Genomic DNA, 26,438 nt, shown 5'->3' on the forward strand with positions numbered 1-26,438 from the left:
ATCTCTGTATGTTCCAAACTGTAAGAGAGATGGGGCTCCGAACTTGAGCACAGCCGGGAGAAAGATGACGTTACTTATCGATTTGCAGACTACTTCTCCACAGTGCTAGTAGCAACAAGGGTGGTGTAATAAAGTACATTTCAAGAATAGTGAGCCTGGTCACATAGCCTCTCACTCAATGATGCCTATTCCGCAGAAGGTAATTGATTAGCTCATGCCTGGGAAGACCTTGGCTATTATATTATGACATAGGTGATTAGATTCTTCAATGTCCCAGTTATCAACTCTAAGTGGACCATTCTTTAGAATTGTAGAATCCCTACAATGCAGAAGGAGGCCATTTAGCCCATGAAGTCTGCAACTACCCTTCGAATGAGCACTGCACCGATGTTCACTCTCCCATATCCCGGAATCCCATAACCTAACCTGCACACCTTTGGACACTAAGGGGCAATTTTAGATCGGCCAATCCAGCGAACCTGTACATCTGTGAACTTTGGGAGGAAACCGGAGTACCTGGAGGAAACCCACAGACATGGAAAGAACATACAAACTCCACACAAATAGTGACCCAAGGCCGCAATTCAACCTGACCCTGTTGCTGTGAGGCAGCAGTGGTAATCATTGTGCCATCATTGTGATGAGCTAGAAGAGTATATCAACACTTTCTGTATAGTCATTGTCCTAGTAGATTTTCTGGGTGTAATTTTCCTGCCACTTTGCACCCGGCGCAAATCCTGCTATGTCAGCAAAATACTGGCTGAACCCTGAAATGGGATTTGAATGAGTTGTCAATTGTAAGCCGATTTTCCTGGACATTCCCATCAGATGCAATCTGGTTCACCCCCTTGCAGTGGTGAACCAGATTAGCTGAAACAGATTAGCATATTCAAATCTTCATTTGAATATGCAAGATTAGTTGTGGACCGGATTCTCCCGGCCCCTGCTATTCTCCCACTCACTGGTGCAGCGTGGAGCCGGCACGAATCACTACTGGCCTCCACAAACGGAGATCAGGCGTGCTGACCAAGCAAGGGGACACAGACGCCATTATAGTCCCCAGGTGGTCGAGGACATGGTGCCAAGGGGTAGGTCCTGAAGGGATGGGACCTGAAGGGGCAGAGCTAGGCTGCCAGTGCCAAGGAAATTGTGAAATTGTCTATTTTGATAGGAAGAATAAAAAAGAAGCATATCATCTAAATGGTGAGAGATTTCAGATGTCGGTAAATGCATTCCAGGCTGTTCAGAAAAGGTTTACTGGACTAATACCAGGAATGGGCGGGTTGTCTTGTGAGGAAATGTTGGAAAGGTTAGGTTTGTATATGCTAGAGCTCATAAGAATAAGAGGTGATTTGATTGAAACCTTTAGGATCTATGGACAGGGCGGATGTGAAAAGGATGTTTCCTCTTATAAGAGAATCTAGAACGAGGGGTCTAAAAAATAAGGGGTCACTCACTTAATACCGAGATGAGGAGAATCTTTTCACTTAGAGGCTTGGGAGTCTTTGAAACTCTCTTCCTCAAAAAACAGTGCAAGCATAATCCTTAAATTGCTTTAAGGTACAGCTGGATAGACTGTTAATTAACAAGGGATTGAAAGATTATCAGGAATAGGCAGGAATGTGGGTCTGAAGTTTCAATCAAAAGGTATGGATTTTATCTTCAATCACAATTTGTATTCAAGAACATTACAAGTTTGCAAATGCTCAACAATTATATAAAATCTGAGAAAAGTTAAACGTGCAGGTCCCCTTTTGAAAGCAACCAAGCAAAATGAATTCAAATTTAATGAATGAATTCCCACAGCTATCATCAAGAAGATTGTTTTACAATTACAGGAGTAAAAAAGCTGTTTTGCTCCAATAACTGTAACATATTCCTGTTAATTAAAATCGGACTGATTGTTTGCATAGTGAATTTGTTGACCAGTCTCTAAGGTTCTTGGTGACATTGTCCTTGAATTGTGTTAACTCAGCCGTGCACAGTGATTAAAAGTGCACAGTGAACTGTATCCATTATAGAAACAAATCTAATTTTGTGATTTCAGCTGGATGAGTGAAGGCAAATCTTTAACTGTTAAAATTCGACGTGCTCTTCCACCAGCAGGCAAAGTCAGGAAATAGTATTGCTTCTTCGTCTCTATGTAATTTTGGTAAACTTTGGAAATTTTAGCCAGATGTAATGTAAGATTTTACTCTTTCAGTGTACTCGCAGTTTATTAAAAAACCTCTCGAGTGACGCGAAGCAATGGTGTATAGCAGGGTTTCTGTGCAACAGATTGGTTGGATGGGATTTGTGCTTCTGATTTTCCCAATGGTGAGTTCTTAATCTCAGCCAGTCTGTCAGAGAAAGGCAATGAATGACTGCAAAATGCCTTCTTCCTTGTGGAGAATAGCAAACTCAAATGACAAAGGATTCTGGGTCAGTACATTTTTTAGAAACGCAGAATGGGTAGACATCAGGGATAAGATTAACTACCTACCATTTTCTCTCGAGAATATCAAGGTTTGTGTGTGTGTGCGTATGTGTGTGTGTATGTGCACACGTGTGTACTGGGGGGGTGCTTGTGGGTGAGGGGGCTGTTGAGAAAAATAACTAATGGGTGATATGTTTGTGAACTGCACCATTATTTTCCTACTTTAATGTCTCGCTTCACGTTAGCAAAATCTCTGACCAATTTTCCATCACTTTGATTTTCTTCAGGTAATTCTTCTTTGGCCAAACAGTCTCGCCACAGAATTATTATTCAGAAGCCTAACAATCGAGGCCAGGAATGCCCAGATACTCTGTATGAAGAAAGAGAATGTGAAGCACGTCCCCTTTGCCCAAACTATAGGTAAAAGTATTTGAACACAAGGAGTGGATTGAACTATTGCTCATCTCGAGCAGATTCCCATAATCTATGTATTTAGAAGTCACAGAATTTTTAAAAATTGCCAATCATAAGGTGGATTATTTGCTAAAACCTTGTCACGGTTTGCTAATATTTCAACGTACTCCATTCATAAATCTCAGTCCGAACAACATTAACACTTAATGCCGTTAAGTTGGTGATATGTATTCCAAATGTTGCTATACCAAAGTGAAAGACTGGTAATATTCCCATGTGGATTTTATCACAATCGTATTTACCTCAAACATTTGTATAAAAGGAAATAAAGGTATATAGGGCACCTTTTACAAATGTGAATTGTTCAACTGGTGAAATGTTGAACATTCACAATTGTGCTGTGATAACAGGCCAACCTACTAAAATAAATATCATGAAAAACAGCAGAATCTTACATTTTATTAAAGTACTACACATAACTTTGAAAACATATATGTCTGCTTTTAAAAATGAGAGTATTTTGCAGAATAATCCTAATTGCATGAATGCACTAAAAGAATACAAAAAGATACAGTTGGTGCTTAAATTTGGCTGTTGGTCAGTGTCAGCCATAGCTCGCATCTTGAGTCAAAAGTTAGAGATTCAAATCCCATTCCTGCACTTGAGGAGTACTGAGGCGCACTGCGCTATTGGAGGCGGTTCTCATATTGATGAGATGATAAACAAATGGCCCATCTGTTCTCTTGATTGAATGTAGAAGGTTGCATAACAATATTTCTGGTTAGTATTCATCCCTCCAACGGCATCGCTAAATCAGATTATCTGGTTATTATCACATCGCTGTTTGTGGAATGTGCTGTGCATAAATTGGCTTTTGCATCATAGAACAGTGACTACACTTCAAAAATTCTTCAATGACAGTAAAATCCTTCAGGGTCTGGTCTGGACCGGACCCGAACAGTTGCTAGGATACCCGACAGAAACTCCAATATTTTATTTAGTATTTAGTTTTAGTTTGTAAAACTGCGAGGAAAGGATACCTCACACCAGGAATGAGTCCATAAACAAATAGGGATATGGTATATTAAAATAAACTTTATTGCCAACACAGGATTAACCTCATACGAGAAAACAGCTTAAAATGACCCATTTCCGGGCGGAGGAGTTGGGTGGGGTGTGCGTGCTGCCAATGCCGGGGGTGGGTTACAGGGGAATGGGCCGTGGGGCCAGGTTTATCCACGCACGGACCGCCATTGCCGCAGCCGACAAGGCATCTACCTTGCTGCACACCCCACTGTTCACACACCTTGGCCCCTGGTTTACAGCACCCCAGTCTTTACCCTCCACCCCCGCACCGCAGCCTCCACCATACTATCCTGCCCAACCAGCCGCCACCCACCGGTGGGGCACCAGGTAGCCTGCCCAAAGACAACGGCCACATCAGTCCCTACAGGGCGGTGCCGGATGGAGGCTGCGGAACCGCTGGCAAGGGCAGCACCAGCCAATGTTATCCCCGGCAGCAAACATGTCGGCCTTTCACCCCCTGCAGACAATGGATATTAGAAATCAACCAGCAATGGCGGCCCTCCTCCGAGTCGCCGCAGTCCTGGGGATGCACTGTGGCTGTAAGACCTGGAGCTGCTCGACTAGGAGGAAGCTGCAGCAGCGGAGCCTGCTGGAGAAACAGGAGGCAGCCAGTGAGGAATGGAGAGCCAGCCACCCAACAGGCCGAGGAGAAGGAGGTGCAAAGGAGGTGTCATACGAAGCCTCGTGTGTACCGGCAATGCCTGTCATTCGAGGGCCTGCTGGATCGGGCATACCATCAAAGGCTCTGGCTGAGCAGGTGGACCGTGCGACATGGCGCACCTGACACTTTGGGGAATGGGGGAGGACACCCACTCCTGGTGGCAGCCAATGTGATGGTCGCTCTGAACCTTTACGCCACCGGCTTCTTCCAGGTGCCAAGTGAGGGCCTGTCCAGGAGTTCACTGAATTTGGTGCACAAGTGCATCTGTGCTATCACGGAGATCCTTTATGCCCAGTCGGCACAATACTTACATTTCAATGTGGATTGTGTCCATTTGGATGCCAGGGCAGCAGGGTTCACCGCAATTGCCAATATGCCCTGGGTCCAGAGGTAATTGATGGGATCGACGGTTCCTGGCCTTTTCGAGGCTCCCCCACCTTCTCCCCAGGCCTGAGGGACTGGCTCCTGGGCCACAGAGGTTATCCACTGCGGTCGTGGCTGATGATGCCTATCCGAGGGCCACAGACTGGCGCGGAGACCCATTACAACGACGCCTATCCCACGACCAAGAGCGTGATCGAGCGGTGCTTTGGCATCCTGAAGATGCGGTCCAGGTGGTAGGTGGATTGGCCATGATAAATTGCCCCTAGTGACCAAAAATGTTAGGAGGGGTTATTGGGTTACAGGGATAGGGTGGAAGTGAGGGCTTAAGTGGGTCGGTGCAGACGCAATGGGCCGAATGGCCTCCTTCTGCACTGTATGTTCTATGTTCTATGTTCTGGTGCGTGGACCGCTCTGAAGGGGTCCTCCTGTATAGTGCTGGGTGGGTCTCCCACACCGTGGTGGCCTGCTGCATCCTCCACAACATCGCCCAGCAGAGGGGCGACATACTGGAGGAGGAGGATAAACGCCTGTATTTGTCTGACAAGGAGAATACAGGGGAGGGTGAAGATGGGCAGGCTCTAGGGCCCAGGCATGCATGGGAGTCTGCAAAACGTGCGCATCAAGGTCAGTGCACAGGGGCACTCTGACGCCACCTTCTGGTTCACCAACTGGGTGGGGAATGGCTAGAGGCACGGACACTGCATCCCACCACCACATCAACCCCCCTCCCCCTCCCAATGACCACCCCGCAGCTGCAATTCCCTCCCTGATACATATCTGCTTCACTACAGGATGCAGGCCCTGGGTTGGCAGTAACAGCGGGTATGATCCATGGAATGAAGGATGATGACAACCCACTCTGCGATGAGCTCTAGTGCTCCCCATCATATGACAATGTCTGGCTCATGGTCGCACTTACCACCATCCACCTGGGTGATCCCTGCATGCAAGCTGGCCAGGCCATCACATGGTCCCATTGAATCCCTGGGGTGGCGGGGGTGGGAATGGTGAGGGGTGGTAACCTGATCGTTGAGTGCTGGCTGAACTGCGTTCCCTGGGTCACGCCCACACCCAACATCCGCCCATTGCCCACCCCCCACTACGTCCCCTCTGCAGCTACCCCAGATCAGCCCACCCCTCACATCCTTCTGACAGAACACCGAGGCAGGTAGCAATGTTGTGCTCAGCTGTTTAATGTGGAAACATATATACAGATTAGTGCCTTCATCCCTTTTGCTAAACTGTGCCCTGCACCTGTGCCAACTTAACTTTCTGGCCTTACAGGCCCTAATGCTATGCCTAGGAGGATCCCCAGTTGGTACATCGAGAGTGGAGGCGGCCTACTGTAATTCCTGCCCTGGGACCTGGGTCCTCTGTGGCAGCTGCCTTCTGGGGCGACCGGGCCTGGATGGGGCCTGTTGCTATTTGGATGTCCCAGGTGGCCACCCTGGTCTCCCCGTGGCCCATGTGATGCGCCAGGGACAGGAGGGGCGGGGGGGGGGGGGGGGGGGGGGGTGGTAGTCCGAGGCACTGCAGTGTTCCGACACCTCCCCTGGAGGGGTCACCGATACAGACCCCCATCACTTCCTCCTCCCTTGGGGTCCCCAGGCTACTACATGGGACAAGGGTGCAAGTGGAGCGAACACCTGAGGCTCCCCCGTCACCTGGCGCTGCCAGTCCTGGAGGCCCACTGCCTTGCCGTGCCAGCCAAGGTCTGCATGATCACGGCCATGGAGGAAAGGGAGTGGACCACCTCAATATGGGATTGCACCACATCAAGCTTTATTTGCACTAATATTTACACAGCACCAGTACATCGCTACCGGTCTCCTCTCTAGTTGGTACCTATCTGGCCGGCTCTGTTTATCCATTTATACAATAGAAAAGGTTAACTATTGCCGTGCCCCCTTATCTAGGGAGCTCATATTGCCCAAGATCCATAGGATAACTAATTGTTCCTACCCAATAGGATCTGTGCAGGTTAAAACACCGCCCCCTCCCCCACCCCTCTCCCGAAAAGTTTGAGGAATCTATCAAAGACCCTGGCGAAGGAGGGGATTGGACTTTTTTGGCATCAGGCTGGATATCATGCACCCAAGGTGCTGGATTGAGTGGTGTAGGTCGAGAGGGTGAAAGGTGTTTCCGTGATGAATGCCTCAGTGGTTGCAAGTCCCTGGGCTGCGAACCCGAGGGCTACCCCTTGGAGGCGCCCTGCATGTTCATCGCTGAGTCAGGGATTAGGGTCTCTGTCATCTCAGAGCCTCGATTCTCCTGGGGCTCTGTAAATCGCACGAGTAGGACGTAAGCATGGCGCCAAACATCCCGAGACAGCATCCAGTATCACCAAATCTGGCAACCACTGCGGCGGGGAAAGCAACCTCCGAGGATGATGAATCTGCCGAAGAAGTGGCCTCCTGGAGCTAATCTGGTCTAGGTGCTGATGGAGGTCATAACTTTGGGTGTGCACCTGTTAAGAGATGGGCTTCACTGTCGAAGGATAATGCCGGAGACCCACTGAGCGCCGCTGGCCGAATTGCGAACAAATACCAAGTCATCAGGCTCAAATTTCCTGACAGACCGATGGTGAGAAGGGCAAAGCTCTTGCTGTTCCTGATTGTGGTGTACTACTGCGACAATGTCTAGGAAAATCATACTGAGGCGAGTACGAAGCCGCTGGCCCATTCGGAGTTCCGTGGTGGCCACCCCAGTCACTGCGTGTGGAATAGTCCCATAACAAACAATAAACAAGCCAGTCTAATGTACACTGACCCTGAAGACTATTTCTTGAGGCCTCTTGAATATCTGCACCGTGTACTCCGCCAATCTATTGGAAGTCGCATGGTATATTGCAGTGTGAATATGCAATATCCCGTTCACTTTCTTAAAACCAGCAAACTCCTCACTCGTGAATGGAGCGCCATTGGCAGTGACATGTATTTCGGGGAAGCCGTGTGTACAAAAAGAAAAACGCATCTTGTCTATGGTTGTATGCGATGTGGTTCCTGCCATCCTATGTACCTCAAGCCATTTGGAGTGGGCATCAATCAGTAAGAGGAACATTGACCTCTGAAAAGGGCTGGCAAAGTCGGCATGTACCCGCGCCCTATGCCAGCCCGGCCATTCTGGCCAGCGGAAGCTGATGATGCTTCTGACAAACAGTGCATTGCTGGGCCATCTTTTCAATGTCAGCGTCACGGCCTGACCCCCGTACATAACTCCGTACCAACTTTTCCTCTTGGGCATACCTGGATGAACATTGTGGAAGTCCTTTAGGATCAGCTCCTGCCCTTTATCTGGGACAACCACACATGTCCCCCACAGTTGGATACTATCTTTGACACTTAATTCCGACAGCCTGGTGGAAAATGCTCTTAATTTGCCTGGGAGGTGTCTATGCTGTCCACCGTATAAGGCTAAGTGCCGAACTAAGGACCGGGACTGCCTGGGTCTATTCACGGATCCACAATGCTGTGACCAGCAATGAGTCCATGAAATTGAGAATTGCAACCAACTCGACCATTGTGGGGCTTGACAAGGGGTCAACAAAGGTAACCGGCTCAGTACATCGGCGTTCGTTATTTGTGTCCCCGGCTTCTGCTCCAGAGAATACTTGTCGACATTGGGCAGCAAGGCCCAGCGCTAGATCCACACAGAAGCAATGGGCAGAATTGCCTTATCCTCTTGGAAAAATCCTAGCAGAAGCTTATGATTGGGTATGATATTGAAGCGACAGCCATTTACGTACTGGTGAAAAAAGACCAGTCAGGCCCTCCTTTTCAGTCTGTGCGTACTTTTTTTCCATTGCAGTCAATGTATGGGATGTTGAGGTTGGTCCCAGTATCATCGAGGGAAGCATCACACATGATGAGCCGACGCATTGCAGCCAAGGATTCTGGGAAGGCTCCATTCGAAAAGGAACTTCCTTCAGCCACTGGCCTAGGCCCTTATGTCGTTCCGTTCAAGGCACAGTGGGGGTCTTGGGAGGGGCTCCTGAACGTGAGGGGATGCACCCCATGGGTCCACCTCCATCCCCTGTAGCTCCTGCATTCCCCATTCTGCACTTTCTTGGGACAATTATATCTGAATGGCCTGATAACAGCCTCTTCTGGGAGGCCACATTGTTGATGCCACAAACCAACTGGTGACATAACATCTCTGATGAGGTGACGCCATATTTACAATACTCTGAAATCCTGCATAGCCTGGATAAGAACTCAGTAATGGACTCCCCTGAGGTCCTTTCCGCAGTGTTAAACTGGTAATGGACTATCATGGACGGGATGGAGTTAAAATGTTGTCCCACCAAAGTCACAAGCTCATCTAACGTCTTAGTGTCAGGTCAGGCTGGGTACATAAGACTTCTTAGCGCCCCAAATATATGTGCGCCACAGACAGTCTACAAAATAACCGTCTGGCCATCGTTCTCAGTGATGTTATTTACCCGGAAGAAGGCAATTCATTGTGCGTACTGGCTCCAATCCTCCAGCGCAGCATCAAATACATCCAAACGTCCGAAGAGAGGCATCTCACAGCCTCCCTAAAAAGTTCTCGGAGGTGGCTTCAGCAGCGTGGACAGCTAACTGATTCTAATCCTCATCGTCAACTTTGTGAGGGCCACAAAGAGTCCAATACGAGTTTGCGAGTCAAGCAAAAGTTGACTTTATTTGCACTAATATTTACACAGCACCAGTAGTTAGCTACTGGTCTTGTCTCTAGCCGGTACCTAACTGGCCGGCTCTACTTATACAACAGAAAAGGTTAATGATTGTCCCACTTCCTTATCTAGGGAGCTCATTTTCCCCAAGATTAACTAATTGTCTCTACCCAATAAGATCTGTGCAGGTGACAACAGTTGGGAACTTCATTTCCATAGAATTAGCGGACTTCCCTACTGTATTGTTCTCACTGCATTAGGAACTTGCCCCTCGCTGGTGTGACGTCACATCGGAATGGTTTACAATTTTTTTTTAACGTGAACATGGTGAAGGGAACCTCCTGGCGGCACACAAACATCTATCTACCCTGGGGAAGAGGGACATGTCTGCGCAGTACCCTGGCACTTCCCCTGGCATAGTCCCCGGCATTGCCTGGCATGCCATGCCAGTGTTCGGAGGCAATGCCAGAGTTCCAGCGGCCAGTGTTGGATGCCCCTCTGGGAGGCTACATTGGGAGGGATTCCCCTTCTCCTTTGGGGGCATTCCCGTAGTGCGTGTGAGACGGGTTCCCTGTGTCCATAGGGGGAGGGGCATTCTCTGTGTCCATGGGGGATTCCCTTGTGACTGTGTTGGGCAGGGGTTCCTCTTGTGCGTGTGGGGTGGTGTTCTCCGTGTGTATGTGGGGGACAGGTTTTCCTGTGTTTTCTATCAGAGATTGGGGTATTCTTTAGAAAGGGCGCCCTGATTTTGGGATTCCTATTTGTTGGCATTTGCCTGCCCCGCCAACGTGATGGCGTGAAACATGCCTACAGATATTCTTTGCACAGAGTGCTGGGTTATCTGATGTGAAAAGCCAGCTATGTAGTCTGTGAACTGCACTTCGGGTTTCTCGCCTTGGCCTGTACTCTGCAGAGAATGGAAAATTCCTCCCAGTGTCCATGAAGAGGAACATCCTGATATGAGTTCCAGAGTTACCTTTTCCCAGTTTTAATTCCTGTTACCTCAGTGTTATTTCAGATTAGCCTTTCTTCCATCACTTACTATCTTATATACCGCAGTAAGATCACCTGTCTGATATACCTCTGTAAGATCACCTTTCAGACAGGTCTCTCCTTTCCTAGCTGAAAGGCCCAAGACTTTCCAATTGTTCTTTATATCCCAAACCTCTGACACTAAAAATTATCTTCATCATTCTTCTCTGCACTGCCTCCAGTATTTGAATATCTCCTTTGGATCTCACTGAGTGGTGCTGACACAGAAACCGAAGAACTGTCTGACCAGAGTACTACAAGTTCGATCTAACTGTTTGGACCATGCACTTCAGCATTCAAAGAACTTGAAAAAAGATAGATAGTTTTTTGAAGAATAAAGGGATTAAGGGTTATGGTGTTCGGGCCGGAAAGTGGAGCTGAGTCCACAAAAGATCAGCCATGATCTCATTGAATGGTGGAGCAGGCTCGAGGGGCCAGATGGCCTACTCCTGCTTCTAATTCTTATGTTCTTATGATTGAATGCTGCTCAGCATTGTCTGAATTAGTTAAATGTTGAGCCAACTGTGACTCTTGGATCTTCTTCAACTTCATCCTTAACAATATCAACATCATTCATGAAGTATCTGTGTTATCTGTCTTTTTTTCAATATTGTATTTCATTTGTTGTTGCTCATTTCATTTACGTATTTTGGATAACTTCAATTTACATGGGGTTCACAATCCATCTCATTGATATAACTTAGAAGCAGTACCAATCCTGATACTGAGTTCTGAGGCTACTCACCCTGACATTATCCCTCCAACTAGAGTCCGTTTGGCTATTTGTCAGACCATTTCAGAGCAATACACAGGATTTCAGACAGGTTGCACATCAATCGGCTAAACATTCCAACATATGCCAATGGCAGGTTGTAAGAATGGAGAGATTCCCAGTCAGCCACGTGATGGAAAGAATATTGGAGTCTCTACCATCATTGTTCATAGTTCGGGACAACAACATTTTTTCAAAATGTATTCTTTCACTGGATGTGGGCATTGTTGGCTTGGACAGCATTTATTGCCCATTCCTTGTTGCCCTTGGGAAGGTGGTAGTGAGCTGCCTTCTTGACTGCTGCAGTCCATGTGTAGATACACCCACTGTGCTGCTCGGGAAGGAGTTCCAGATTTTGACCCAGCAGAGTGAAGGAACGGCGATATAGTTCCAAGTCAGGATGGTGTGTGGGTTGGAGGGGAAGTTGAAGGTGGTGGTGTTCCCATGCATCTGCTGCCCTGGTCCTGCAAGATGGTATAGGTCATGAATTTGGATGGTGCTGTCAAAGAAGCCTTGGTAAGTTGCTGCAGCGCATCTTGTAGATGGTACACACTGCTGCCATTGAAATGAAATGAAATGAAAATCGCTTATTGTCACAAGTAGGCTTCAAATGAAGTTACTGTGAAAAGCCCCTAGTCGCCACATTCCGGCGCCTGTTCGGGGAGGCTGCTGTTAGTGGTGGAAGGAATGAATACCTAAGGTGGTGGGTAGAGTTCCAATTAAGTGGGCTGCTTTGCTCTGGATGGTGTCAAGACTCTTGAGTGTTGCACCTGCATTCATGCAGGCATGTGGAGAATGTTCCATCACACTCCTGAATTATCCCTTGTAGGTGGTGGACAGGCTTTGAGTCAGGAGGAGAGTTACAGCCATAGGGTGGGATTCTCCGCTGACACCAACGCAGAATTTGTGGACTTTCACGACAGAAAATCTGGTGCCACAGCTGGACCGATTCTCATACTATTAAGGGGCTAGCACTGGTGCGACGTGGAACACAATTGATTCCATTGAAAAACGGTATGGGATTTGCTGGGTCCGTGATTGACACTCGGGAGGCCGACAAGTTGCAGCCGCATACACACATTATACTCCCCACACACACGCATCCCAGCCAACAAGATGGTACTGGTTGTGCTGGAGCATGCCCATACAGCCGGTGAGTCAGCTGGGGCCAGAGGGCACCCAAGGGGTATACAACTCGTGGCACTAAGTTCAAAGTGGGCTGTTAGCGGTGTGCATGGCTGCCTTGCAGGCTGCGGCAATGGTGTTCCGTGCCCGTCCACCCCGACCCACAGTCCACTTACTGGCCACTCCCTACTACTCCCTCCGGCTCTGGCAGAAGCCCCTTGCCAGCGGCACTATCAGCAAACTATGGCGATGTTGGACACTTTCCGTACCCCCTCTCTCTCCCTCAGAGGCCACCACGCCACTTTCACGATTTTTAATAGCATAAGTGAAGCATGCCGTCGGGAACTCGGCCATCGGAGGCAGAGAATCGCGGAGGCCCCGGAGAATACCGGGTCGGGCCCGCGAATGATATGCATACCGTGTCTGCTGTACGTGTATTCCGGAACACGTTGACGCCCCAGTCAAGGTGATGGAGAATTGGCGTCAAATTGGCGCCTGCCACGATTTTGGCATCGGAACCGATTCTCTGCCCAATTTTGTTTCCCAATTTCGGCGTCGACTAACGGAGAATCCTGGCCATAGTATTTATACCGTTGGTCCAGTTCCATTTCTCTTCAATGGTAACCCCAGAATGTTGATAGTACATTATTCAGTGATGGTAATACAATTGAATATCAAAGGGAAATGGTTAGATTCTCTCCTGCTGGAGTTGGTCAATGCCTGGCACTTTTGTGGCATAAATGTTACCAGTTAACAGCCCAAGCCTGAATTATGTCCAAGTCTTGCTGCATGTGGACATGGACTTCAGTGCCTGACAAGTTGGGAATTGTGCAAACTTGCGTGGATAAATGCAGGTTGCCACAGCAACTCCTATTCCTTAGCAGGGATTGGCTGGCCCAGTTGGCTGGATAGCCGGTGTGGAAGAGATTAGTGTCAACAGCAAAGGGTTCGCCCCCTGTTTTGGCTAGGGGTGGATTTTGGATTTGCCTCCTTGCCCTACTTGTGCTGCAGATCATGGCAGAGAACTAAAGAAGAAGCTACAAGTTTTGTTCGGAGTGTGCAGAACGCTAAGCTTCATCTTTTCTGTGGAGTTTTACCAAAGTCCGTTCTGAAACTTGAAGTACTCGAAGGTGTACGATGATTGAATTGGTTGCCTTTCCCTCAAAGAAATCAAGAAGAATAGTCAGACTGAACATTTCTCATCAAAACATGTATAAACTTATGACTACTGTGTTGTCGTTGTATAGATAATATTGAAGATTATTCAGAACTGAATCCATAACTTTACAGGAAATAAGTCTCAGTCTGCAATTTCTTGACCTCATCAATGCCTCTGCATGAAGCAAATATTTGTTTCCTCAGTTGCAGTGCGTTTCTTGTTCAGCATATGAGCCAGAGTTCCTTTAAGGGAAAACCATATTAAATTGTAGAGATCTGAAGAATAAACTCTGTGTTGGTATGAAAGGAATTATCCCTACCCTTGTTTCACTTCACTTTAGATGGAAGATACACAAGTGGCATCACTGTATTTTGGCACCTGGTTACGTCAGGCAGGGAACAATTGGAGCGGCTGAGGTCTGTGGGTCTGGTTTGCAATCCAGAGGTAAGATTCTTTTGTGATTTCTCTTGTTTTACCAGCAGTCACTTGGAGAGAATTTGACGAAATAATCTGAATTTCAAATTTCCTCATTAATCTTCCAAGTCCAATCGCAAAGCAGTTGACTCAGAAACACGAATATCCATGTGGCAATGCCTCAGTATTGTATAATAATGGAGAATGTCGCTGCTATAATGAGCCAGAATGAATCCTTTGTGCTTACATCAAGAAACTATTCCACTCAAGGCATGTTGTTACAATAATTTCTCTGACATTGCAGTGCTCCTGCTGCTTTTTTCCTTTGTCGTTTGCATTTTGAAAATGCAATATGGTTTGATTTCAGATTCTAACTTGTTTGTAGATTTTTCCCCCTTTACTGTAAGGTAAATATGGCAACTTCTTGAAACAGTTGCAGCATTACAATATTTACATGCCACATGTTGCTGAAGAGATGAAAAGAGCTCTGCTATATTATTGTGAACCTTAATTACCTGGTGCTTTAGTATTTAGTGGGATTATTGATCCAGTAAAGTTTTGGCCTGTGACCTGAATTGATTAGATATTGATTAATTGATAATTGATTAGATATTGTATCATGTTATTGACACATTTTGATCCATCCAATACACGGCATCTTGAATAAGAGATCTTTGGGTTCCGATGTGGTGATGGTGTTTTAGTCAATGTTATGTATCTTCATGTAACCCAAATCCCCTCTGTCTCCATCTGCGTGTGCATTTCGGTTTCCACTCCAGAATTGGACCCATGGGAGGGAACGCGTTCTCCTGCTGCATGGACGTGTTAGGTCAATCTTTTCCGTGCCTTATAATTACTTTTATCTTCTCTTTTTAAAACTCTTTCTCGGGTTTTTCTCTCTTGTCTCCACCCTTCTCTGTTATCCAACATGCCACATGACGTTCCAGATCCAGTGGGGATTTTACCTCATTCAATCTCTATACCAACTCATCACTAAATCCTGCTGCTGTCTCAGACTTAAATACCCTTCCAATTAGCCCAGAACTGTCTTTGTTCATTTTCTTCATAGGCCCCTCCTCCAAAGGGTACTGAGAAGCACTTGCTGTTGCTTCTTTACAAGCAGCAACCTTATCTGTCGCAACTTCTCTCACCAATCTTCTTGCTCAGCACAGCCACTGGGGGCAAATCTTGTGAACCACTCTCCTATCTAACTCAACTCACTCACCACTGTCTTCTTACATTCTGTTCTGGATCAACAAGCACTGCAGCTCACAGCATTACTACCCAGGATGTCTGTTTTCTGTGAACAAGACACATGCAATCCATCAGCCTTATTGTTGATTATGTCAGTAACATTCTGGGATTGACAAAAATATGGATTATGGATAGCTTCCCTATTTCGGGGCAGCAGGGTAGCATGGTGGTTAGCATAAATGCTTCACAGCTCCAGGGTCCCAGGTTCAATTCCTGGCTGGGTCACTGTCTGTGTGGAGTCTGCACGTCCTCCCCCTGTGTGCGTGGGTTTCCTCCGGGTGCTCCGGTTTCCTCCCACAGTCCAAAGATGTGCGGGTTAGGTGGATTGGCCATGCTAAATTGCCCGTAGTGTCCTAATAAAAGTAAGGTTAAGGGGGGGGTTGTTGGGTTACGGGTATAGGGTGGATATGTGGGTTTGAGTAGGGTGATCATGGCTCGGCACAACATTGAGGGCCGAAGGGCCTGTTCTGTGCTGTACTGTTCTATGTTCTATGTAACAATTATGTCCACAACCTGGCTCACCCAAACCTCCAGAGTGACAATGTGGGCATAATCATCAAATCACTCTGTGATTTCTCTTGCTATTCCTGTGGTGTTTCCTCATCTTCCATGCACCTGACTTTATTCAACCCTTGTCTTCCTTCTTTTAAAACCCTTGTTGGCTATCATTCCCGAATCCAAGACCCACCTCAAGTTTATCATGGTTTATCATGATCACCTCTCTGCATTCCAATCTTCACCTCTGCTCTGAACAAATAGGCATCGTCTTATTAAGATTTAATTCTTCAGCAGTCATTCTCCCCAAAAAATTCCAAGGGTGCGATTCTCCGGAAAACTTTCTCAGGGAGCGGGAATTGCCGCAAGTTTCCTGGCGTTAGACCCACCGAGGCTGGCAACACAATTCAACGTTAATTGGTCCACTTAACGAGGCCTCACGGGCTTCTCGCCCCAAGTGATGGCTCGCAAGCTGATTCGCGGAGACCGCGCATGCCAGCTCCCCCCCCCCCCCCCCCCCCCGCTAACAAGGTTGAGCAACACTTAAGCTGAGCACGGACGAGCAACGCTTAAGCTGCCAACCCCACCCAGCTCACAACAATGGCGCTGAGGAGACCAGCCCCAAGATTCGTGGATGCTGACCTGGGGAGGCTCCTAGATGGTGTGGAGGCCAAGAGGGTTGTCCTGTTCTCCCAGGGGTCCTGGAGGGTGAGCCACAAGGTAGCCAGTGCTGCCTGGTGGGATGAGGTGGTGGAAGCATTCAGCTCGGGCAGTGTGACCAGGAGGACTGCCCACCAGTGTCGGAAGGAGATCAACAACCTGTACCGGGCAGCACAAGCGAGTAGAAACCAACGCCGCCCCCCCTCCAAGGAAGCATCCACCCTCCCAATCCCTCCAGACGACACCCAACCTCCCTCCACCCCGTCCCCCTTCAACCCTCCCTCCACCCCAACCCTCCCCCACAACTGTGAACCCCACGTGTGGCTGATGGTGTCCTCTCTGTGACTCCTCAGGAAAAGCTCTCCCATAATCGACAGGAGAGAGCCCAGACTGGCAGTGGGGTGCCAGATTTCAGAATCCTCATCTCCTTTGAGGAGCGGGCCCTGGAGGTGACTGGGGTGGCCGAGGACATGACAGTCACCCACGCAGAGGTGAGGAACCACCGGGCTCCACCAGGAGGACTTGTCAAACATGAGTAGTGACTGCCTTACTGACTGTCCCATCCCTCCCACTGACCACATGTCCATTCTCCCGCAGGTCCAGCAGCCCACAACGCGGCCCACCATGGGCAGCACCCTCTTCTGACCCTCCGGAGAACACCTCGGAGGAGAGCTCTGCGGATACAACTGTTATTGTCGTGGTGCAGCTCTCATGAGTTTCTGGGGGACATGTCCCACTCTCAGATGATATGGCCGAGGCACTGAAGAGCTTGTCCCAGTCACTGAGGGTGCAGAGCCAAATGATGCATGGCAGCTGGGGCTTGAATCAGCTGTCCGTCCTCCGCAAGGCAGACCCCAGGGCCCTATGGGCACCGACCGGGAGGAGGGGGGGTGAGTAACAACCCATCCCATGGGGCAGCGACAGTGGCCATTAGCACTTCGAAGTTCCACCCCTCTGATGAGGCCGCACCTCGGGGTCAGCACATGGGTCAGGGCGGCATGGCTGTGCATGTGGCGACAGGTGAGCCAGGGCCCTCCAGCCCCAGAGCCCCCAGAGGACACCCGCGGGGGCATCAACAGCCACAGGGCGAGGTAAGCAGCTGGCTGCCTCCACATCAGATGTTCATCCTGGGGAAACACCGAGACATAGTGGCAGAGCTAGGAGGGCCAAGCACATCAAGGATCACTGAAGACATTGGGGGAGGGGGGACAGGTAGGTAGGGGGGGGGGGGGGGGGCTGTGGAGGGTAGGGTTTGGCAGGTGAGGGGGATGCGCAGGGTGGAGGTTGGTGGGATGAGTGGAAGCGGCAGCACCATTGGGAGAGTGAGGACCTGTATTGAACAATAAGATGATGGGTGTGAGCGAGCAACCAGAAGACAGGCAGGGGTCACGCTGTGGCAGAGATTGAGGAGCACCAGCTCTCAGCTCTCTGTAAGTTATCATCATCGCCCTGCCTTTGATAGTGACCTGCGGACAGTGCTGACACAGTCCCAGTACCCTGGAGTGATGTGACACATACCTGGGGGAGGGTGGGAAATAGGGGTGGTGAGTGGAGAATGTTGCGATGATGGAACAATCCACAACCTAGGTGAAGTGGGCGAGTATGAGGGCCTCCCTGGCCCTCCGGGCCTCCGGCTGGATCTCAGGTTCCTCCCCGGCCTCGTCATGGCACATCAGACACAAACCATTCTTGGGCTTTTCAGGTTATTCTATCAAAGGACTCAGCTGTCTCAACATTTTTGCTTAACTTCTTTTTGCCTTGGGCAGTGGCCAGGCGATCAATACAGTTTTCTTATTGTCCAAAGTTGATAAGGACAGAAATATTTCCAAGAAAATACTATCAATGAACATTTCTCTCCTGCGTTTTACTGACTTTCACTCAAGTGTACACTAGTAGCAGATTAAGTAGCAGATTAATATCTTTGGATGAAAAGTGTCCAGGTGATTCATGTTACGCATGGAAGCATGCATTCATCTTTCCCTAACCACTTTCCATTGAGTCATCCATTTGGTGAACTGTTTGGTGCAATCTTTTTTTTGTTCCTATCTTATATCCTCAAACACTTCTTCTCATCCAATTCCACAAATAAATATATTTCTATTTAATTTTATTCATGGACAACATGACTGTCCAATGCAATATCATCAGTAACCTTGAAAGCACTGATTAAATGTTCCCAACTTGATCCACGTTATCAATGGATTTCTTAAAAAATACTTTTTCTTGCACCTGCTTTTATTTCCTAAAATAACCCAATACATGTTTCACTCTATTTTATCGTTTCAACGTTATCCCAAACACAGCATTGTTGTTGGACTGATGGGATATGTCAATGTTCAGTTTCATTTCGCAGAAACTTACTTCCTCGATGCAGAACATCGAGAATGAGCCAGCTGCCCTGGATTCCTTTCTTATCCCCTTAGCTACAGGCCAATTTTCCCTTCTCACAGTACTTGAGCAGCAATTCATCAATTTATCTTATCAATTCCAATAATAGAAATAAATATTGTCCTGGTTTGATGATTGTGCAGTTAGTGTTAGACAGTTAGACAGTTAGATATAGTGCTTAGGGTGAAGGGGATCAATGGATGTAGGTAGAAAGTGGGATTAGGCTATGGAGTTGGATGATCAGCAATGGCGGAGCAGGCTCAAAGGGCTAAATGACCTTCTCCTGCTCCTATTTTGAACGTTTCTTGAGTTGACACGCCTCCCACACTCCTCATGCACACGCTCGCTGGGTGAGATCCAGGTTTACATATTTAAATGAACCATTGAATCTTTGGTCCATTGGTACAGTCTTTTTTAAAAATAAGTTTAGAGCACCCAATTATTTTTTTCAAATTAAGAGGCAATTTAATGTGGCCAATCTACCTAACCTGCACATCTTTGGGTTGTGGAGGTGAAACCCATGCAGACACGGGGACAATGTGCAAACTCCACACGGACAGTGACCCTGAGTATAGTCCAATTACAAGCTGTTGTTGCAATAGAGCGTCAGATCTTTTTTTCCCCAGTCACCTTTTACATGAACCCAGTCAGTCATAAAATCAAAGGATGGTGCCAGTTTGCTGACAGTATTATATTTCCAATACAAAAAACATGGTTAAGCAAGCTTAATAATGAAAGTAAAATCATGTGGATGCTGGAGATCAGAAATAAAAGCAGAAAATGCTGGAAAAACCCAGCAGGTCTGGCAGCAAACTGTGGAAAGAGAAACTTATTTTGAGCACAATAAGATTCTTCTTTAGAATTGAACAAAGGTGGGATTACACAAGAAAGTAAATGAGCATATACGCCCCAAATGTCCAACTGTTTAACAACAGCATTCTAATTTTTCCACACGCAACACAATTCCAACACAATGGGGCGGCATGGTGGCACAGCAGTAAGCTCTGCTGCCTCACAGGGACCTGGGTTCAATTCTGCTATTCGTTGACTGTCTGTGTGGAGTCTGCACTTTCTCCCCGTGCCTGCGTGGGTTTCCTCCAGGTGCTCCGATTTCCTCCCACAGATGTGCAGGCTAGGTGGATTGTCCATGCTCTAATTGCCCCTTAGATGGGCAGGTTAGGTGTGGTAATGGGATAGGGCAGTGGAGTGGGCCTGGAATAGGCCCCCACGGAAATCATTAAATATTCAAGAAATGTAATTAACCCATTACATAAATGTATCTACCTATAAGATAGCCCCATGTCGGGAATTAGAGACCTCCATATAATTTACAATTAATTCATCATGGAAACAACAAAAGCCTGTATTCCAAATTTCATAGCTTAATTAATCTCAAAACTAATTCAGACCAGTATATGTAACTAAACGCAATACAGAACAGATACAAGTATTAAAATAGCCACCTGCTTATCTTTCTTTTTGTTTTATCTTCAGGTGACTGTAAAATAGAAACTAAATATGACTAAATAAAATGTTAGTCACCATAGTTACTAGACTCCTCAATGACTCTCACTCGGACTGATCTGTTCCCTGTAAGAACACTATTGACGACGCCCTATGCTGCTCCGTATGCGAACCACTCCAGCGTCAACGGTCCTAGATTGTCAGGTATTCATCCCTTCCTATGAGGCTAGGTCGGCGCCCGAGTGGTCTCCGCTGCTCCAGCCGGCGCGGCAAAGCCGGCGCGAGTTTGCGCATGCGCGCTACGGCTGGCGCGAGTCTGCGCATGCGCATTCACGCATGCGCGTGTGTTCCCATCTCCACGCCAGGGTCCGGAAAATATGGCAGAGCCCTACAGGGGCCCGGCGCGAAGGAACATAGGACCCCACGGAAATAGCCTGACCGCCGGTTGTAGGCCCCGATCGCTGGCGTCGGGGCAGTGTGGCGTAATTCTCGCACACCCCCCCCCCCCCCCCACCACCCGGGGATTCTCTGACCCGGCGCGGGGTCGGAGAATCGCGGCTCATGTATTTTCTTTGTTTTGCCCCTTGCTCCGCACTGTAACCATTCACTGTTTGTCGATGTACCATTTGTTAGTGTACTCTGTTGATTATTCCTTTTTTTTCTGCTATGTACATACTGTGTAGGTTCCCTTGGCCGCCAAAAAATACTTTTCACTGTACTTTGGTACATGTGACAATAAACAAATCAAATCAGGGGCGGTATTCTCCACTACCCGGTGTGACGGAGAGTCCCGGCGTAGGGGAGTGGCGCCAACCACTCAGGGGTCGGGCCTCCCCAAAGGTGGGGAATTCTCACCTTTGGGGACCAGCCCTGCGCCGGAGCGATTGGCACCAGAAGACTGACGCAAAAAACCGGCGCCCCCGGCAGCGGGGCTGGCCGAAAGGCTTTCGCTGGTCGGCGCATGCGCCGGCAGTGACGTCAGTGGCAGCTGGCCGCTGACGTCACTGCCGGCGCATGCGCGATGTGGGGTTCTCTTCCACTTCCGCCATGGCGGCCGCGGAAGGAGAAAGAGTGCACCCAGGGCACTGGCCCGGAGTCTGAGCGGTGGGCCCCGATCGCGGGCCAGGCCACCGTGGGGGCACCCCCCCGGGGTTCGATCGCCCCCGCCCCCCCCCAGGACCCCGGGGGCCCGCTCGCGCCGCTGATCCCGCCGTTACAGAGGTGGTTCAAACCTCGGCGGCGGGAGAGGCCTCCCAGTGGCGGGACTTCGGCCCATCCGGGCCGGAGAATCACCGCAGGGGCCTCGCCGGTCGGAGTGGCGAGATTCCTGCCGCCGCCACTTCCCGGGTGGCGGAGAATCTCTGCCACGACGGGGGCGGGATTTTAGGCGGCCCCAGGCGATTCTCCGACCCTGCTGGGGGGGTCGGAGAATTTTGCCCCAGATCCGGACAAAATGTTCATAACATTTTCGAAAGCGCTAATTCTGGAACTTTCCAAGGTTTGTGAGCCCAAAACCCGAACAGTTATCCTGGATTGTAAAATCAAGCTGACTGGGTGGAATTTTGTGGAGGCAACAGGGGTCTCTGCTGGCAGCTGGAGGGTCAGCGAGATCCCCACTTCACTTCTTTTCAAGAAGGCCATTGCATCTTGTGCCACTCAGGCACTTAAAAGACCAGCAGCAGGCGCCCCTCCTAAGTCCAGGACCCCAGGGATATAGGTCCTGCCTGCCAGGTAATTAGAGGCCAGCAACTCTGCGATACTCAGTCATGTCACTGCCAGTGTGACATGCATCCAAGGACTACGTTTGAGGAGGGATCCATGCCGTAGGTGAGTGATGGCAGGAAGGGGGTTGTGAGATGGTGTCCATAGGGATGGAGTGGGGAGCGGGTCAACTGATCAGGCACACAGTGTCTTTGCACGAGTAACCACCCCCCCAATGCGAGCCCTGTTTTGCTTATCATGCTCCCTGCATGGCAGGCTTCCCTGCCCGCTGCTGGGTTAATTCCAGCAGTGGTAGCAGGGTGAAACTGTTAAGTGTGCATTCATTAGCCATTGGAGGGCTTCAATTTGCTGCAGGACAGGAAGACACCCCCAGTCCTTCCCACCCCGGGGTTAATCAGAGTAGAGGCCGGCAGGTGCTGGGTCCTTACCTGCCACCCTCCTGCCCGTTTAAATGTACCCCCACCACCAATCCCTTCACAGGGGAGAGCACAAGATTCAGTTTAAAAAGAGCGAAGGTAGGTGAACCTGCATTTTTCCATTTATGAAATGAAATGAAAATGTAAAATCGCTTATTGTCACGAGTAGGCTTCAATGAAGTTACTGTGAAAAGCCCCTAGTCACCACATTCCGGCGCCTGTCCGGGGAGGCTGGTACGGGAATTTATACTCCTAACCCTAATGTTTGGCCTAAAAATACCCAAGAAGAAAAATGGTCTAGGCTCACAGTTCTTCTCTTTGATATTATTGAAACATCAATATCGTACAACAGTATAAGTCAAACTCCCTGTAAGTCTGTACAGTACTTGCAAATGTTGCTCACTTGACCTCTGCGCTACACTCCTGCTGCCAAATCTGCTATTTGTTTTACATTTCTTTAGTTCATTCCACCCATTTTAGCTCATCCTTATTAAATTTCTTTTCTGAGAAGTTCCAGCCTATGCAATGCTGCAACTTCAAAACTCACATTCGTTTTAAAAATACAAAAATCACACTCAAGACAAACTCCTCCTGCTTTTGATTCGACCATCTCACATTTTGCAACAATCCCACGAGGTTCATGAATAGCTCTTGAAAAAAATGAAAAAATGAAAATCGCTTATTGTCACGAGTAGGCTTCAATGAAGTTACTGTGAAAAGCCTCTAGTCGCCACATTCCGGCACCTGTTCGAGGAGGCTGTTACGGGAACCGAACCGTGCTGCTGGCCTACCTTGGTCTGCTTTTAAAGCCAGCGATTAGGCTTTCTGTGGGGAAGATTCCCATCACCATCAGGCTTTGCTGTCATGAAACTGTTCTTCGAGATGGACATTTACACGAAATGTGACGACAGTCCCAGACACAGTGGTTCCATAGCCTGTAAGTATTATTTGCAGTTCTATAGCAGTTCACAGCGATACAATGATTGAGACAAATCTTTTAAATTTGGGGGAGATGCAGTTCGTTGTATGGCTTAATTGGCTTGGTCATCTGTTGCCAAGCATATCGAAAAGTAACTCATGGGTGGAATAATATGGGGGTTGGACCAGCATTACCGCCCCCCCCCCCTTTCCCAACAACCCCCCCCCCCCCCCCCCCCCCCCCCCCCGGGGGACATATAATGTTCTGTGGGGCGGACTAACGAAGGCCAAGTGGATTTCCACATATCGCTGGGGTGTAAATGTCCTGGGTGGGATTCTGTGACCCTGAGGCTAAGTGTTGACGCCGTCGTAAATGTCGTCGTATTTCTCGATGGCGTCAGCACGGCCTCAGGATCAGCAATTCTGGCCCATACAGGGGGCCAGCACGGCACTGGAGCGGTTCATGCCGCTCCAGCAGCTGAGCCCGGTGTCAAATGGGCGCCGCGGGATCCGTGCATGCGCAGTGGCTTCCTTCAACGCGCCGGCCCCAACGCAACATGGCGCAGGACTACAAGGGCCGGCGCGGAAGAAAGGAGGCCGCCAGCCAGAGTGGCCGGCCTGTTGATCGGTGGATCCCGATCGCAGGCCAGTCCATATCGGAGGCCCCCCCCCGGGGTTGGACCCCCCCTCCCCCCACAAGCTGCCCCCCGACCCTTCCACGCCAAGTTCCCGTCAGCTGAGAGCAGGTGTGGAGTCGGGCGCTGGCGGGACTCGGCTTTTTTTATGACGGCCGCTTGGCCCATCCCGGGCCAAGAATCAGCCAGCCGGCTGCGTAGAGCGGCCCCCGACCGGTGGCGTGCCAACCACGCCAGCGCCATTGGAGCCCATTCTCCGCTCTGCAGAGAATCACGTGCCAGCATCAGGGCGGCATGGCACGATTCGCGCAGGTCGTGGGGAATCTCTGGCCCAGCCCCGGTGTTGCTTGTGTATGATTTTACTGTTATTCATCTGTTGCTTTGGATATAGTTGACCCACAGTTAATGTTAATAAATCATTTATATCTTTAGCGACAAGTGTTCTTGTAATATAAATCAGGCCATCTGACAAGAACAGTACATTATCCTCTGGAGCTGTTGGTCCATAAGACCATAAGACATAGGAGCAGAATTAGGCCACTCGGCCCATCGAGTCTGCTCCGCCATTCAATCATGGCTGATATTTTCTCATCCCCATTCTCCTGCCTTCTCCCCTAACCCCTGATCCCCTTATTAATCAAGAACCTATCTCAAAGACACTCAGTGAATTGGCCTCCACAGCCTTCTGATCCTATATCACTCCTTGCTATCGATTTAACTTCATTCCTTACAAACAATGAAACCCCACCCCCTTTGCCCATCTGTCTGTCCTTTCGATAGGACATATATACTGGGATATTTAGATCCCAGCCCTGATCCCCTTGCAGCCACATCTCTGTAATGCCCACAACATCGTACCGGCCAAGTTCAATGTACACAACAAGCTCATTTACCTTGTTCCGTATACTGCACGCATTTAGGTACAACACCCTCAATCCTGCATTGGCCACCTCCCTTTTCACACCCTCCTCTGTCACTGTACCCTGTACTGTGGCCATTTTCGATTTTTGACTATGGCTTCTCTGCCTTTCGCATTCCCCCTTACTGCTTTTTGTTTATGGCCCCATTTTACTTCCCTCTGACTTCCTACATCGGATCCCATCCCCCGCCACATCAGTTTGAACCCTCCCCAACAGCTCTGGCAAACACACCCCCCAGGACATCAGTTCCAGTCCTGCCCAGGTGCAGACCGTCTGGTTTGTACTGGTCCCACCTCCCCCAGAACCGGTTCCAATACCCTAGGAATTTGAATCCCTCCCTCTTGCACCATATCTCGAGCCACGTAATCATCCTATCTATCCTGATATTCCTATTCTGACTAGCACATGGCCCTGGTAGCAATCCTGAGATTACTGCCTTTGAGGTCCTCTTAGGTTAACATATACAACTACAATTCCAAAAAATCAAAGAAAAAATAAATAAATATACAAATGAAAAGACAAACTACTTACCAGTCACTTACCAGGGATAAAAGGCACTTCCTCCCCACCCAGCTTCGAATTCCCACCTAGCTTCAAATTCCCAAACTCATTCTTCGCTGTGCCTCACTCTGGCTGTGTCTTCACTGGCTCACTGGGAGAACTCACTGGGAGTGAGTTACTTAAGTAGTTGGCAGGTTTCTGGGTCACTCACTGTTGAGCAAATCAAAGCTGAAGATCCACAGCAGGTGGAGGCAGAGAAATCCCAGGGATCCGGCACACAGAGGAATACCGGAGCACAAGATACTGCTGAACCCCCTGGCTGGTTTAGCTCACAAGGCTAAATCACTGGCTTTTAAAGCAGACCAGGCAGGCCAGCAGCACGGTTCGATTCCCGTACCAGCCTCCCCGGACAGGCGCCGGAATGTGGCGACTAGGGGCTTTTCACAGTAACTTAATTGAAGCCTACTCGTGACAATAAGCGATTTTCATTTTTCATTTCATAATGAAGTGCCTCTGTGTCTGGTTATCCCAGAGCTGATGCCGATTCTGAAGGTAGTGAGTCGCGAGCATCAGGAAGGGGTGGCAGAATCCCTCTTCAGACCGTAAAGCTGACTGGAGGAGCCCAATCGTCTTCTGTCTGTGGAAATGGTGCTGTCATTCCAATGCAATGAGGCCAAAACTGCGAGGGTGGCATCCGCAGTGATGGTGAAGGATATTCGCTCCATGGCTCAGCCCATGGTCTCCATGGCTGAGGGCATGTGCTCCGCAAGTGAGAATCCACGGGTGACAGCGGCAGAGGACGGCGGGGTTTCTGGAGCACACTCCAGCTGCCCCTTTATCCCATGGAGGAATATTGGGGCTTCCGGGCACTTGAAGGGAAAAGGATTGGCAGGATCACAACCCGGGGCCCTCCACCCAGGGTACCCTTGGGATGTCCAGTCCATCTAA

At 49.0% G+C, this 26,438-nt stretch overlaps 1 protein-coding gene across 5 annotated transcripts in view; it reads left to right on the plus strand.

Moving 5' to 3' along the window:
• thsd7ba (thrombospondin, type I, domain containing 7Ba) overlaps positions 1-26,438 on the plus strand; it is a 1,373,128-nt gene that overhangs the window by 830,545 nt on the left and 516,145 nt on the right. For all 5 annotated transcript variants that reach the window (XM_038789927.1, XM_038789926.1, XM_038789930.1 and 2 more), the window contains 2 exons: positions 2,704-2,836; positions 14,044-14,147. In XM_038789927.1, coding sequence (XP_038645855.1) covers positions 2,704-2,836; positions 14,044-14,147 — 237 coding nt within the window. The remainder of the gene's footprint in view (positions 1-2,703; positions 2,837-14,043; positions 14,148-26,438) is intronic.

This window comes from Scyliorhinus canicula, chromosome 2 (genome assembly GCF_902713615.1).
Source record: "Scyliorhinus canicula chromosome 2, sScyCan1.1, whole genome shotgun sequence".
Lineage (NCBI taxonomy): Eukaryota > Metazoa > Chordata > Chondrichthyes > Carcharhiniformes > Scyliorhinidae > Scyliorhinus > Scyliorhinus canicula.